The following is a 16,225-nucleotide window of genomic DNA, read 5'->3' as shown; positions in this document are numbered from 1 at the left end:
ACGTGTGTGTATACTAATGTATCATATATTTACACACACACCTATACCAGAAAAAGGGGCTTATACAACTTGATAAACTGAACCAACAGAACAAAAATACATTTTGAATAATCAATTTATTTTGGCAAAACTAAATTACATAGACAAAAAAAAAGTTGGATTACTTATGTTCCAAATCTTTAAAAAGAAAGAAAGAAAGATGTTTTACAGAAGAAGAAAGATACATAAACAGAAAGAAAGTAGTAACTGCCAACAATAATCTGAGTGACAGAAACTTTTTCGGGCGAAATGGCTGAAGCAACATCAGGAATACAGGATGTGTAAACCTTGAGTTTCACCATTTGTAAACCACGTGTTCTTCAACAAACATAGACCACAGTGCCGACAGACTTGCAGCATTTCGCACAGCTCTGTGGCATTATAGACTCAGGGAGGTTGTTACTTATGTGATAGCTTTTGGTAATAAATGATGTACCAATTATTTCAAATACGTAACCCCACTGATGGTAACAAGATGAATTAGTCTAGTCATCACTGTCAGTTGATTTGTAGTGATCTTCGTCGATGGTGGAAAAGATATGACCTTCATTGCTAAGGAACTCCACAGCTTGTCTGTTAAAGCAAAAGGAAACAGCATTTTAGAAGTGCTAAAAATCTAATTAAAAAAATCCGAAGGGTTACCATAATAATTTCATGGTATTATTATTAATAATAATAATACCATGAAATAAAATATTTGCGAACTGAGTACCAAGTAGACAAATCATTTCCTGTACACTAAAGGAAAATCTCTTTTAAAAAAATACAATAAAAGAATAAAATCTAATATAAAATTATATATTAGATTTTTTTCTTTTATTGTATCTTTTTCACTCTGGTACAGTTTCAGAAAACAAAGCAAAACTACCAAATTAGCATGCAGTGGGTGTTTCACTCGGGTCATTCTAAAGTCTTGGACATACACTTCCTGTAGTTTGCATAACGTATGTACTGCTAACACTAAAAGGGTGTAACTGCATTTTTCTATTATTATTATTATTTTTTAAACTGAGGTTGTACTGTCCCTGCTCAAATTTTGCATAGTGGGATGCACCAAAAGAAAGTAACTGAGAGCAAAGTTTTTATAAACTGACCCAAACAAAGTCCTTCAAGACCACATTGTCTTGAAGGACAAAGACAATGTGGTCTTGATCCGTAATAAGATAAGAAGGAAACTTTGTTATCTTGACATTCACCATCCCTTAATAAAGCTACCGTACTTTTATCAAGAAGTCAAACTAAAGCATTCAGCTTGTCCTTTAAAGCTGAATGCTTTAATGCTCTAATGTTTTAGAGCATTAAGGCAGCTTGCTAGAACACATCTAAAGTTAACTCTCCATCACAAATAATGTGTTAACTCTTGACTTGTAAAAAAACAACAACAACAAAGAACACTTTAGCCACTACAGGCCTTCTCTCTTGGTTTCAGTTTGTTTAACAGCGTTGTACCTCCAGTGACTGTGTTGTTCAGACCAAGTCCATTTTGCAGATAAAGGGTTGAGAGTTTAAATTGTGGGAATTCATTTTGTAGTGAAACTTTGTTGCAAAATCTCTTTGCTATTTGGAAAAAATGTACGTTGTAATTTTGTGTGAGCTTCTCTCTCTTTGAAACCATCCTTTTTATGACAGTACAAACTCAACGTAAAAAGTAAAATAATAATTTGAACGTCATTTAAGTGGATGCAGCTTAGTTTGCCTCTTGGTCTGTTTCAGTGTATGTAAGAGCTTTTCTACTTTTCCAACAGTCAAAAAGTAACATTTTATATTGTTTTATCACTTTAAAACTTACTTGATCACAGCAATACTCATGCTGCCGAGTCTCTTCTTTAGTTCTTGAATGCTAATACCCTGCGGTTCTGGACAGCTTCTTATCAAACACAGCACCTTGAGAGAGAAAAGTCGACAGGGTAAGCAAGCTGACACACACTGCTAAAAGAAGCTATGTTCCAGTCTACTGACTTCTTTTTCTGAAAATGTTTTTTATAAAACAACAAATCTTTGATGCAGTTCACACAAAGAAGTCGAAGACAGGATGTAAGAGTCAACGATCACTGTTTGGGTTTACATAAATAAACGGGTGTAATAGCTGTCCTTTTCAGCATTCAGATACAGTGCCCCTATATTTCTCACCACAGCTTATCTATGATAGTTAAGAACTGTGAATTTCTTGTTACCGCTGTCTGATTTATTTAGGCTCACCTGATTCTGGTTTGCACTTAACCCATTGTTGGTCATGTCGTTGGCACCTGCATAGCCTCCTACATTCCCATCCATGCCTCCCATGGTGGGTCGTGACATGGGCATGGCACTACTGCTCATTCCTCCTCCGGCACCCGACTGAAAGAGAATGAAATTGCACGTTTTCAACATTATACATAGATTTGATAAAGGATACAGAACAACCTTCAGAGACAGATATGTAAAAGTATGACACTGAAAATGTGATTACGACTGCCTGATGCACATTCATCAAAAAAAAAACAAAAAAAACATGCATCTCAAACGGAAAGGTACCCCTGGCTACTATTAGCCAATCCATTTATAACAGGCTGTTGGTCAATTTCATAAATAAATATAGAGCACTTAAAACAAGTGAGTGTTAAGCCTATTTGGTGGCAGTAACAGTCTGAGTTTGACCTCACGGGTTCCGGCAGTCTACAGAGTATTAGAGGGATTGATGAGCGTTAAAGCCATGTATACTGAAGCAGACTATGCCCTTTATGGAACATAGGATACAAAAAGTAAATTTGCAGTGCTGCAGAAGCAATAGTTATCTAGAAAGGTTAATTTTTATTATGTCATTACTCAGTTTCACTTCTAATGTGTTTCTATATTGACTGCAAATCATTTTTTTAAGCCATTTAAAACAAAACAATCATTCTGTACGACCTCTAATGTGTTTAAAATCATCTCTCAAAGCTGTTAGAATTATGGTTTTAATACATAAAACAAAAAGAAAAAAATAGCCAGGCTGTAGAAGTCAGATAAGGTGTTGACTGGGCTTGGATATTTATACCCATTCACTGAAATCATGTGTGTCTGTGACCATTTATCTGTGGGAGCTCACTCTCACACTTAGCAGAAACACAACTAAAAGATGTGACAACGCTGTACTGTTTCTTAGCAATCTGGCAAACAAACTAAGCAATCTTTAACAGAAGTGGTATTCATAGAACCGATCTCAACTTCCCTTTTTCACTTGTTTAGCCACCATTAAAGGCTGTGAAGGTATAAGCACAAGATTTCTCACCATAGTTTGAGGCTTGCTGAGTGCCATGTGTGCTTGGACAACCTCTAACATATGAGAGGTGATTTCATTCATATCCTCCAGGGGCCTGACGCTGAATGCCACAACAGACCTGTGGTTCTAAGAAAGGAAGGCACAAAAAAATAGACACGCCATCATGAATTCAGAGAGGAATTAAAGCGAGCAACATCCACTTCAAGTATTTCAAGTGATGAAACAAATCTATGTTGGTAAAGGTGTAAAAGCCTTCTTAAGTGGAGCTCAAGTGTAATTTAGACACATGTCTCACACACACACACACACACACACACACACACACACACACACACACAAAGGTTAATAAATGTTTAAATGTGAACAAGATTAAATATGACATTGTCAAAAATGTTTGTGCATTGAGAAATCATACAGCCGCTTGAAAATTTTACACTGTCATGTTGCCTTTCAATGAAATCATGATGCAAGTCATAAGTTCCTATTTGATTCTGGGTACTGTGCAAATGTTGTTAGCATTTACTTTAAATGAACCATTTCCAATTGATTCACAGTGTGTGTGTGTGTGTGTGCACGCGCGCGCGTGCACACACACGTGGTGCGCGTGGTTATCCGCACGCAAATATATTCTTTTTTTTTTTTAATTTAATTTTACAATAAACCTCACTGATAAATAACTAACTCAGCAATATCAGCTGCTGGTGAGTCTCATGCAGTTGTTGGAACGTTCTGCTCTTTAGGTCTCACTGGAGCAGCACATGAGCCATTACTCCACCAGCTGCAGTTAACAATGGGGCAGGAATCAGTCTGGCTGCGGGAAGCAGCTGATTGACTTTGAAGAACGCCACAACACCAACCCAACCACCAAGTAAGCTAGTAGAGCAGGGGCCCGTTCTTCGTACGTCGCTTACTACATCCAAGATCAAATGACACATCCAAGATCAAATCATAACCCCGGCAGCAGAGCAAGAACTCATGAGTGCGGGATTTCAGGAGTTTCAGAGTTTAATTAAAACGCAAGAGAACACTGCAAAGGCTGCAAAAGCAAGGAGAGAGGGCTGGCAGAAAGTTGCTGACAAATCAAACTCGTAGGTAATTTAATAATAACAATAATAATGGAGTGGGTTTATATAGCGCTTTTCAAGGCACCCAAAGCGCATGACAATACCACTATTCAGTCACTTTATTATTTAGCCTATTTATAGATTTATTATATTACACTATATTATCCAATATTATATTACATTATATTATATTGTCATATTATATCCCCTTTCACATTAGAGCCACAACAGGACCCACTAGAACATGGGAACAAGTAAAAGTGAAATATAAGAATATTCTACAGAATGGTAATATTTATCACTTATATTGCTTTTCGTCTCTTGGAAAGAGACCCTGAAATAATCTGTTGTTTGTTCATAACAGCAACCAAGAAAAGGGCAGAGCAAAAAAAGACAGGTGGTGGTCCTGCACCCCCTCGTCAACATGTTGGTTAAGTAATAATACCCTCACGGGAATATCGATATCTCTCTATGAGCACACTGTCGCGCTGAGCTAAAGGATCCTGTCTGATCCCGCAATATACGCTGAATTCTGAGGACTCTCCTTATCAATCTTGCACCTTCCGCAATGGGTGGCTCGCGTATACGGACAGGACATGGCTGTCGACAGGCTTCCCAAATCCACCTTCGCTTTTATAGCCGTGGTCTCTCATCTTGATTACACGAAGTAATTTACATATTGACTACTCTGAAATATGAATTACATCTGTAATAATCACATACATGTAATAGAATGTTAATAGTACATTTCCCTTTTTTAGGAAATGACCTGTATGTATCTGTGTGACATCAATAAAGGATCAAGTGCTGCATTATCTTTAGTTACATTGATGTTATTTATAGTTATGGTGACGTGGTGGGTAATCATGGCGCGGGTGGTATCTTGGTGACTATCAAATGAAGCAGACATACTGCGTGCCGCATTAAGGTCCTGTTCACATAAGAGTAAATCTCGAGCAGTGTTTACGTGTAGTTGTGTCGACTGGGATGCGAGAAGTCCGGTATGAGCTTCGTATGGGAACGCGAGACCAGTACGCGAATGGCCGTCGACATCTAATCCTGTTACATAACAGTAAACCTGCTCCGAGCAGGTTACGCTTACAGCGGCTCTGTTGCTGGATGGAAGGCAAGTCCCGGATAGAGCTCGGGGAACCGGAGCAATGAGTCCGCGATCAGCGGCGTAGGAAGTCGGTTAGACGAATCCTAATCTCGAGAGACTCAAGGGACCTCGAGGAACGTCGCTTTAGCCGTAGGTATAGCCTGAGAAGAAAATTCGCGAGGTCGTAATCCTGCACTATAGGGACCTCAAGTGCCGGTGTCCTGCAGGTTTTAGATATGACCCTGGGTCAACACACCTGAATCAAATGATTAGTTCATTACCAGGCCTCTGGAGAACTTCAAGACATGTTGAGGAGGTAATTTAACCATTTAAATCAGCTGTGTTGGATCAAGGACACATCTAAAACCTGCAGGATGTGTCCTCTCTGGAGGACATATCCTGGGGCCTGGAGTTGGACACCCCTGTAGTAGACGGTGGATGGGGTTTGATAGCAACCACACTTTTAAACTAATAAGCGGTCATAGGTGGCAGATATTAAACTCACCTGAAAAGAGCGCAGATTTCCAGATACTTTGACATATGTTCCTGGGGGAAGGACAGTGCTGTCCACACTTTGGTCCTGTATAAATAAAAAGCACATACTTGATCCTTTTCATCCAATTCCAGTTAATTTTCCTTAGGATTTGTGTTACTACTGCCCTTTCCTCTTGGCCTTCTACTTAAAGAAATGTAATGCTAAACAGATATTATAGTATAGTAGCTTTCTCACTATGTAATGGAGTTTATATACACATAATTACCTCATGTTTCAATACAGACTGAGCTTGCAGCAGAGCTGTGATGGTGGATACTTACCTCTGTGTCTACCCATTGCTTCACATCCATGGGAGCGCCTGTCATGTCATCAACCTTGTACTGGATGTTGGTCATGGATTTATCTGTGCTTCTGATGACCCCCACAATGGTGACCTATGACACAGACCACAATTATTATGAAATCTGGAAATATTAGAATAGTTATTACGTCCATGTTGCAAAACGTTGTAACATAAAATGATTTAAAATTCTGCATTTGGTCTGACTGTTAGATAGATGTTTATTTATTTAAAGGGATTTTTAAAAAAGTACAATCAACATAGATGGATATTCAACATAATTTCTGTAAACAAAAGTAACTTGTATTTAAAAGGGAGTGTAAAGTTGCTGTTGTTCAACTGCAGAAGTAAAAAAAAAAAAAACCTGTATTACAGAGTACCAAACTAATGCTATTAAGAGATGAAAAAGTAACTGGTTAGTGAACTAACTGAATGGTTTGGCTCACCTGGGCAACATCCACATCTCCTACTCTGAATGACTCATCGGCTTGGGAAGCAGACATTAGCTGAGACACTGTGCAGGGGATTATTTGGTTGGCACGTGTTCTCTGCAAAGACCCAAACACAAATGGGTTGACCTGTCAATTTGTGCTTCCATCACTATACAGAAGTCAACATGTGTACAAAGAGGGGATATCTCATTTGGCAAATGAAGGTATAAGATAAGACTTTATTGATCCCACAACGGGGAAATATTTGCGTCACCTCAGCTCAGGTACAGATATCAGAAGGAAATACAAATAAGTACAATCAATGAAAAAAAGTAAGATAATAAAAGTAATAAAAGTATGGTGTTGCTGGTTTTCAGCACAATTTTTACAGATTTATGTCTGTGTCAAGTCTTTAGTGAATTATTCCGACTTTTAAGTGTAGATATAAGTACAGACCCCCTTTTTCTCTCCCCCCTGGGATAAGGCAGGTGATGCAAATCCTCCTGGAGACTGAGTGTAGCCCCCAGCCATACTGGACTCACTGTACCCTCCTGAAAATGTATAAAGAGGTAAACAACTGTGTCACCGAAATCGTTTATTAAACATGATCCCACCTTCACTCACATTCAACACACAATAACAAAGACGTCTGTAGTCAAGCTAACGTGGACCGAAACAACACAGCGACACCGAGTCCATATGGCTGCTTTATAAACACAACGGTGTCGAAATACAACTCACCCTGATTCCACATGCTTCCGCTGTTTGTTTAACTTATTAAAGTAAGGCGTAAAATGTTACGTGCAGTAATGTATGTAGCCAAACGTATTTCTCTGGTCCTCTTCCTCGTTTAATCCCGCGCGCAACCTTCAATGTACGGCGCAGGCGCACAGTGGAACTCCCGCGAAATCTATGATGACGCAGATCTTCTACGTCAGGTAATTCAGCCCTAATTTTTGCTTGTCAGGCTATCGTTCCCCTTCCAGCGCCAAGACTGACCAATGCAAAAGCACAAACTCTGGTCCCAAACCACTGTTTAACATGTACTAACATTATCATTATCATTATTATTATTTGCCATATTACTTAATGAAGCTGCCCATGTCCTGGGAGTTACGTCTGCCTGAAAGAGAAACATCAGGGAATGATTTTGAAAGAGTCCTAAGGTTGTTTTCATGAACTTCCCGAAGCACTACGTGCTCACGCGCGGTTTTGCGGCTTTGCAATTGCCATAATAAATCATTTCCAAAGAACATTTGCAAACCCATAGCTGTGTTTATCAAAAACAGACAAATATTGCAAAATTTCCAACGATGATTAAAAACGCCCCTTTACTGTAAAAAGCAATAAGCGAAACAAATAATAACAAAACCAAAACAAAGCAAAACATTTTTTATTTGCATCATCAGCTTGAGAAACAGATTCTCCACAGTTATAACAGCGTCGATTTGGGGAAACACGAGTATCACGCGAGGGCACTATGAATAAAATCCTTTTGTATTTAGTGAAATATTACAGTGTAACAGCGAAAACATTCGCACGTGTTTTAATATACTGTGTCTATATACTCCTGCTATGAATGTATGTATATTTATTGGATTCTTAAACAGCGCATGCCCAAATAAGGTAACTGTAAAAGGTGGTCTACTAAATTTAAATTTAGTCCACATAAAAATAGGCTAGGCGTAGTCTACAAGCAGGAATTCGACTCTCAAATAGCTTCACAGATATATATAGATATATATATATATGTGTATAGAGCTTTTTTCAGCCGAAGCTTTTTATTGTCTTTAGATTTATTTTGATACTTATTTTTATTTATTTAATTGTATGCAGGCTAAAATGTAGTCTTGCATCATTACTGATAGCGAAGTATCCCCTGCACATAGGGATCCAAACACCTTTAAGCCTCAGACGTGTCATGACCAGTCATCTTATCATGATTTCGCCTTTATAGACTTACGGCATACCTTTTAAACCAGGTCTTGATTTTTGTCGGATGTTTCTTCCTCTCAAAGGCTTCGACATGTCGGCAGTAAGGCTGCTTCTGTCTTGCTTTCTTTGTAAAGAGGCTTTTGCGCTCTCGGGTAAGCATCAGATAAATCAAGTATATATCTTAATCTCGGGATAACTTACTGGATGCCATTACGCATCGTTCTTACACAGGGAACTTTTGGCACATCACGGATCTCCACTGGGACCCAACGTACGAACTGAGCAACAACAATCCTGCACTGGTGTGCGCATCCAGTGGCAAACGACCTGCAGCCAATGCTGGTAAATTTGGAGACTATGTTTGTGACTCGCCATGGCACCTGATCAACTCTTCTGTTTATGCAATGAAGAGTATTCTACCAAACCCGGACTTCATCGTATGGACTGGGTATGTTACTTTTTTTTTTTAATGAATATTGCAGGACAGTGCTAGTCTTAAGACTATATCTGGGGAAATAAATGCTTGTTTGCCTTTACAGTCATGATATTTTCAGATTAGTATTTGGTATTGACATGTTTGACTGCAATTAATCCTGAAACAATCTGCTGTGTTACTTCTCAGTGATGACACTCCACATGTTGATAATAAAGATCTGGGAGAAGACGCAGTGCTCAACATTATCAACAACCTCACTGACATCATAAATCGAGTGTTTCCAAGTAATTACAAAATCAGGCGGAAACATGCAAGGTCAACACATATGATAGTGTTTTAGTGTTGGCTGCTTCTAATAAATAATGTCTTTTATACATTATTGTCTTGTTTAGACACTAAAGTGTACTCAGCCCTGGGGAACCATGATTACCACCCGAAGAGTCAGCTTCCTGCAGCCCCAAGCTCTATGTATGACCGAATAGCAGAAATGTGGCAAGGCTGGTTGGATCCAAAGTCAAAAGAAACATTTAAAAAAGGTGAAGAAGGCTTTCTCTAATAGTTACAAATATATGTGCAATTACTTTCCAAAGAATGAATACATCAGCTTATGATGCACAGGAAAAATGTAAACACACATTATCTGGGATGTTCCTCTTGCACAGGTGGATACTACACAGAAAAGCTCATGAATCAGACTGGTTTCAGGATGCTGGTCCTTAACACCAATCTCTACTATGATCAGAACAAGCTGACCACGAACATGGATGACCCAGCGGACCAGTTTAGTTGGTCAGATCAGATTCTTACAGAGGCAACCAACAACAAAGAGAAGGCAAAGCATCTCATCTTGTTCATGGATGTTTGGATGTTAGGGACTAGAGCTCAGTAAAAGATGGAGTTTGTAATGAATACAATCCCTGTATAAGCAATTGCCCCTCCAAAAAAGAGATTTGGTCCTGATTGGATTTTAGTTAACTCTGTATTGTTTGGTTTATCAGGTTTACATCATTGGCCACGTTCCTCCAGGTTTCTTCGAGAAGAAAAGAAGTAAACCATGGTTTACACCAAAGTTCAACCGGCGATATTTGGATTTAATTGAGAAGCATCATTCTGTCATTAAAGGCCAGTTCTTTGGCCATCATCACACTGATAGCTTCCGTATGTTCTACAACACAGAGGGTAAGCCACACTGCAGTAATAGTACTCATTTCACCTTGTATTAGTATTACCTGTTTATCACTTAGCCGGAATGCGTCTCTGATATCCAGCATTAACATTAACACACACTAATACTGTTGTTATCAGAGCTGATATCTTGTCCATTTCTACAGGTTCTCCCATTAGTACCATGTTCCTCAGCCCTGGTGTCACACCGTGGGAAACAACACTTCCTGGAGTTAAGGATGGAGCGAACAATCCTGGGATTCGTGTCTTTGAATATGACACAGAAACACTGCTAGTCAAGGCAAGTTTTGGCCTTTACAATTTTCATTAGACATTTATGTTCCTCTAGGGGTGTAGTGGTTAACACATTTGCTTGGCAAGTGAACAGTTGCTAGTTCATTATCAGCCAGATACAAAAATCCCCTTGTATTGTAGCTCCAGAAAGACCATCCGGTGTAAAACGCTGCCAAATCAAACATGTGAAATGCTCCTTGTGGCAACGGGGCAGTCAAAAGTAGCAATCAAGAGCCTAAAAATAGGCTCTTATGCAACTTATATGAATATATATTTGTATTTTAAAAGATTGTAAAACCTTCAGAAATATCTTGTAATGCTTCTATTGTTCGCTTTCTGTGTTTAAACCACATGCTTTCTTTCATGCAGGATGTGGTGACCTATTACCTGAACCTTACTCATGCTAATGTAGCCACAGGACGCTGGGAGAAAGAGTATCGCCTCACAGAGAGTTTCAGAGTACCAGATGCCTCTCCAGCCTCCATGCACGAGGTTCTAAAGCGTGTAGCTGATGACCCCCGCTACCTGCAGAAGTACTATGATTTCAACTCTGTGAACTATGACCTGAGGGATTGTGACAGCGACTGTCGTGTTGACCACGTGTGCGCAGCACGAGAGGTAGACTTTGACAGGTATGAACACTGCCTCGTTAAGGAGGGGGCAGTTTTCATCTATGGTGGCCTCCTGCCACTCATCTCCGTGGCTTTAAGTCTGGTGGTGGCCCGTGAGTAATTAATTCAATACTATTTTGAACTATAACTAACTCTGAACTCAGTATGGGTTTATTGTTTCCCTAAACCAACATATAAGCTTTCTCCCTCAGAATTTATAAATATGCAATAATCTTTTGTTTCAAAAGTATAAAAATCATGTCCACACGTGTATCACTGACCCATTCAGCAATGCAAACTCCCCCTCTGACTTTCTGACTGGCCGTATGACGTTCCACCTTAAAAACTGCACACTTTTAGCAGAGGAATCTGAGAATAGTTTTCTGGTTTCAACATTTGTAATGAATTTCATTCTTTAAATTATAATTCAAGAGAGACATCAAGAAGCAGGAAGTATTTGTTTTAAATGTCACTATTTAACATGTAGCGCTATAATAATGCATTTTCATACTTTCAGTTATATTACAGCTATAAATGAAATGAGTCATGCTCCAGTGTGTAATTAAACTATGGAAAAATGCAACCTTTGTCTTCAGTAATCTTTGGTGTGCCCCTTGACCTTGATTTATGGGTACTGGCTGAATACTTTGTTTCAAAACTACACAGTATTCTTGTGCCTCTAAAGGTCAGCTACCGTAGTTTTATTTGTGTAAACTCTATTGTATCTTGTTGTCAATCCAAAACTCAATCTTATGAATTTCATGCACATTAGCTAAAAAAATCGATTATATCAGGATTTTCTATATAATAAATGTCATAACATTACTTCTATTGTCCATGCAACTTCAAAGCAAAGCAATCAGTTTTGGAAATATTATAAGATAAAGTTGTATTATCTGTGTTCTGTGATAACGCCTGGCATTTCATATCTTGTTATAATGACTTAATAATCTTTTGATAGCTGCCTGTAAACGCTGTAAAGTGTCACTACAGAACATGACGGACGCTGGACTTTGAGCCTCATATGAATACACTTTTATTGAGAATGTGGATTTGTTTGACATATCAGCAAGAATGTCACAGCTCTCTGGTTTCACCCAAATATGCATGCAGTGTTCTCAAGCATCCGGTGGTTAGTTGACACACTCAGCTAGTTCACATGACCAAAACCTGTTTAGTTGATATGAAAGGCTGCATAGCAGTATCCAGAGCTGCGTGATACTGCTGCAGACCCACCTCAGTGCAGGCGGGAGCTCTCAGCTTTCCCTGCTTGATGAGGGAGCACAGTTCATCCAGCATGGCTCTAAATGCCCTTCCATCTAGGAAAAACAATATCCCAGGGAAATGTTTATCTTTTTTAGATTAATTTCAAACAATTTGAAACTCCATGCCTACTTACCATGAGAGTGATCTCTCTTCCACTTTGTTACCCAAAATCCTCGAACCTTCACATCTTTGAAAATAAGAGCACTCTAGAAAGAGCAGCAACAACAGCAAAAAAATACATCAACATACAATATTTCACATTTGTGAAAGGGAACTTTAAAATGACTGTTCATGATTTTGGGAACCTCTTAGCTGCATCTAAGAGGTTGAAAAGTGTCAGTACCACCCTCACAATTATGATGCATGCACCTCTTCTGTCTAGTGTGAAACTGTGTAAAAACGGCAAATGCAGTTTTCCTCTTACCACAGGAACAGTGACTGGCTGTTTGGACATTCCCCCATATGTCACCATTGACCCTCCGATTCTGAAATAAATGGAAGAAATCTGGCAAATACATAGAGTTGGGGTTTTCCCTGCTCTCTACAGTGCAACTACATTGTATAATACTAATAGAGATTATTAAGTATGCTCACTGTAGATGACGGAGAAGTTCTGTTGCACTCTTGCCTCCAACTCCATTTAATGCTAGTTTGGGCTTCGGACAAGTCTATAAAATATATTCATAAATTGGATACGTTCATTCACCAGCAGGGACAAACTACAAGATCATATCTCTACAGACCTTAAAGAGTTCTTTAATCTCATGCTTCCTCAAGGCCTCTTCTTTGATTACATGACTAGCTCCAATAGCCTTCAGCTTATCACTGAGCTCTGTGAACTCTGGCCTGAAAGTGAAGGCACATTGAAGAATTTTATTACAAAGATGGAAAATCCCCATGGGGTTCAAGAAATTTGCCCTAGTCTTCAAAAAAGAAAATCGATATTTTAAAAAAAGCATTAATATGAAAGAATTAAGTTCACCTGTCTCTTATAACATTAATAGTGTTTATTCCCCTTGCAGCAGCAATCTGTATGACAGCCTGTCCAACTCCGCTGTTGGCAGCGTTCTGGATCACAGAATCACCTAAAAGGACATCAGAAATGATTGGACAAATGGTTACATGCTGGCCACAAATATGTAGAATGGAATAATGCACCCTCTAATCTTATTTATTTTTTACTTCTAAAATTGGTTTGTCTGTCTTGCTGTAAAAGCAAAAATAATTTAAGCTGTGGGAATATAGTACCTCTACACCGCTATGAATAATCCAAGATTTGAAATTTGGTGAGAAGGAAATAATCCACTGTGAGTGGATTAGTTACCTGGCTTGAGGTCTTCAAAGTCGGAGAGCATCCTGAAAGCAGTGCAGGGATTCACCCCGAGTGTGGCAGCAGACACCAGGGGAATGTCATTTGGTACAGAGATAACATCTTCCTCAGGTAGCACTGCCTGTGTCCTCCATGTGCCTGATCACAGGAAGGAAACAGTCTACAAAGCACTATAAAATGTTTTTTTATTTTCCAATTCACACACCATGCAAGGTGCTGTCCCACGACTTAGAGCTCCATGTTTACCAGAGATAGATTTTAGCATGCAGTGGGGGCCAGAGATTGTGATTAGTTAAAGGCTCAGAGGCGGAGGTCCACCTTCAGCTGGGAGCTAAAGTGGCACTCTGAAGATTTCATTTTGAGAACTGTGGAGTCCTTACCTAAACCAGCATCTTTCGGGATCACCCAGTCTCCTGTCTTGAGGGACTTCACCTGGCTGCCCACCTCTACGACCTGGGCCACACCTTCATTGCCACCAACAGCTGGGAGATCCGGCAGGATAGCATAAGTACCTGAAAAAACCCCCATCAGATTTTGACCTGATCATGATGCCACACATTAAACTGCCCTGATGAATGACTGTTACTACCTGCTTACAAGTACCTTGAATCATATTTATGTCTGATGGGTTGATTGGGGCAGCCAGCACTTTAACCAAGACATCCTTTGCACCTAGGGAAGGAAGCTCTACACCCTCCAACCTGCCAAAAATACATTTTGCACAATCAGTCACTATTCATGTAAGCTTGCATGACATATTGTCTTATGTTAGGTGGCAGGCTTTATAAATACAGATAAACTAAAAGCCCAAGACACAGTTCATCTCTACTGGTGTCCATAATAAATTAGTTAATTAGTCAGCAGTAACAAAATCACCAAAACTGGGCCTTTGCTCAATGGATAGAATAGAAAATAGAGAGGATGCCTTTATTACATTTGTAATTATGATACAACGAGATTGGGAGTGCCACTCGAGCCTGGGAGGAAGTGTAAGGCTACGTGCTTGCATTAATATAGAAACAAACACACCATGAAAAAGAAATAAACAATAAGCACACCACACAGAGCCACTTATAGATCATAAAAAATAGACAGCTGGATCATAAAGCTTGGAGATGGGAGTGAGCAGGCACTGCACAGGAAGATAGACTTCTTAAAGACTGTGAGACCCAAGGGTCCTACATTTTTCTGCCAAGTCAAAGGTGTTAGAAAGACAGGGAAGACAGATGATTACAAATCCTCAGGAGAAGAAAATGGGAAATTAGGCTCTAGATATTCTAGAAGTGAAATCAGGAATGCATTGCTATCGAGCCACGTTTAACATCTTTACGTAGAGACATAAATGTTTTCCTCCTGTTTTTGTCACTCCATACCGGTGAGCGGCGGTAACGCAGCGACTCGTTGTTTGCTTCCCGCCACAAATTTCAAGAAAGAAGAAGAGGAGTCGAGGGCTCACAAAGGTGAGATTGAGGTTTACAATAATAGGTTGTATATCTTTTATGAGACAAAACACCTGAGCTTTACACCGGAACTGTGGGAGCATGTCCTGAGCGAGGCTAGTCACATTTTAACCCTAACCGTTTCACTCCCACAGTCACAGAAACATACGCACACTTATTGTTTAGCCAGATATTCTTACTGAACGACTCGGGAAGGGTCTCCGTGGGTTCTGTACACAAGTGCCTTGCATGTTTGTGCGGAGAGTCCGGCTGAATGGCTGAAGTGGGAAACGCTAGCGTCTCTGTGCCTGAAACACTGTGAAACAGCAGCAGCGACGCTTCGTCTGCAAACTCTCTGGCTTCTTAGACAGACTGCGTGGAGTGGCACCCACATTTCCACTCGGGACAAAGCTGTAAAGTATTAAAACAACCCGACTATTTAATAATATTTGTAGTTTAAAGCCAGACTTGAGCTGGCACTCTTCATACTACGGCCATATTGGACTGTAGTCGTCAGGTTGTGTCATTGAAAATGTAAACACAGAGCTGCCCCCTGCTGGATGAGAGATGAACTCCGCGTTTCTACACACCGTCAGAAGGTCCTTTTTTTGGATGAAACAAATATGAGGAACTGGATGGTTTTGTTTTTTTTCAGTATTTCACTTCAGGGAAGGGAAATGTCGAAAATAGATAATTGTAACGGATTACTCAGTTCTCTCTTTTTTATTTTCCTTTACTGAGTCATACTTAAGAACATCACGAGACATGGGTGGGTTACGACAATACTGTGATGTAACGTGCTCAAGTTCCACAGAATTTCTTAGCCTACTTAAATATATTTACTGGGCTCTCTATTAGGTACACTTTGCTTGTACTGAGTTTGACTCTCTTTTCCCTTAGGAACATCCACCCATCTTCTGATTGCTGCCTCAGGCAAGACAATGCACAATGTGATAAAGCTCAAATCATCTCAGACTGCTTTCCTCCACTTGGCCTCCACACTCACAAGGTTTCAGTTCCATAAAGCACTTTTGGGATGT

General features: G+C 39.6%; 3 protein-coding genes across 4 annotated transcripts; 1 reads left to right on the top strand and 2 right to left on the bottom strand.

The window, feature by feature from the left end:
* Positions 1-97: 97 nt before the first annotated feature.
* rpa2 (replication protein A2) lies at positions 98-8,828 on the bottom strand. Of its 2 annotated transcripts, none has more exons than XM_005925583.2 (9): positions 8,681-8,828; positions 7,167-7,261; positions 6,726-6,827; positions 6,260-6,373; positions 5,949-6,023; positions 3,290-3,406; positions 2,239-2,376; positions 1,829-1,923; positions 98-612 (listed from the first exon to the last, which is right to left on the bottom strand). In XM_005925583.2, exons 1-9 carry the CDS (start codon positions 8,736-8,738, stop codon positions 525-527), a joined length of 882 nt encoding a protein of 293 aa, XP_005925645.1. In that variant the 5' UTR covers positions 8,739-8,828; the 3' UTR covers positions 98-524. The 2 variants fall into 2 exon arrangements, with proteins under 2 accessions (XP_005925645.1, XP_005925646.1); XM_005925584.3 differs by lacking the exon at positions 8,681-8,828 and adding an exon at positions 7,452-7,612.
* smpdl3b (sphingomyelin phosphodiesterase acid like 3B) lies at positions 8,689-12,051 on the top strand. The gene is made up of 8 exons (XM_005925585.3): positions 8,689-8,797; positions 8,877-9,093; positions 9,268-9,365; positions 9,474-9,617; positions 9,744-9,913; positions 10,080-10,260; positions 10,413-10,546; positions 10,909-12,051. The coding sequence occupies exons 1-8, from the start codon at positions 8,710-8,712 to the stop codon at positions 11,269-11,271; spliced, it is 1,395 nt and encodes a 464-aa protein (XP_005925647.3). The 5' UTR covers positions 8,689-8,709; the 3' UTR covers positions 11,272-12,051.
* A 119-nt stretch (positions 12,052-12,170) lies between these two features.
* mecr (mitochondrial trans-2-enoyl-CoA reductase) lies at positions 12,171-15,723 on the bottom strand. The gene is made up of 10 exons (XM_005925582.2): positions 15,386-15,723; positions 14,350-14,447; positions 14,127-14,258; positions 13,741-13,884; positions 13,399-13,501; positions 13,160-13,262; positions 13,011-13,084; positions 12,841-12,901; positions 12,550-12,622; positions 12,171-12,469 (listed from the first exon to the last, which is right to left on the bottom strand). Exons 1-10 carry the CDS (start codon positions 15,577-15,579, stop codon positions 12,306-12,308), a joined length of 1,146 nt encoding a protein of 381 aa, XP_005925644.1. The 5' UTR covers positions 15,580-15,723; the 3' UTR covers positions 12,171-12,305.
* Between the last annotated feature and the right edge of the window lie 502 nt (positions 15,724-16,225).

This window comes from Haplochromis burtoni, unplaced genomic scaffold (assembly GCF_018398535.1).
Source record: "Haplochromis burtoni strain Fernald_Lab_line unplaced genomic scaffold, NCSU_Asbu1 Contig_84, whole genome shotgun sequence".
In the NCBI taxonomy this organism is placed as follows: domain Eukaryota; kingdom Metazoa; phylum Chordata; class Actinopteri; order Cichliformes; family Cichlidae; genus Haplochromis; species Haplochromis burtoni.
The sequence above is the reverse complement of the archived record's forward strand: the minus strand, read 5'-3'. Positions and strand labels throughout refer to the sequence as shown.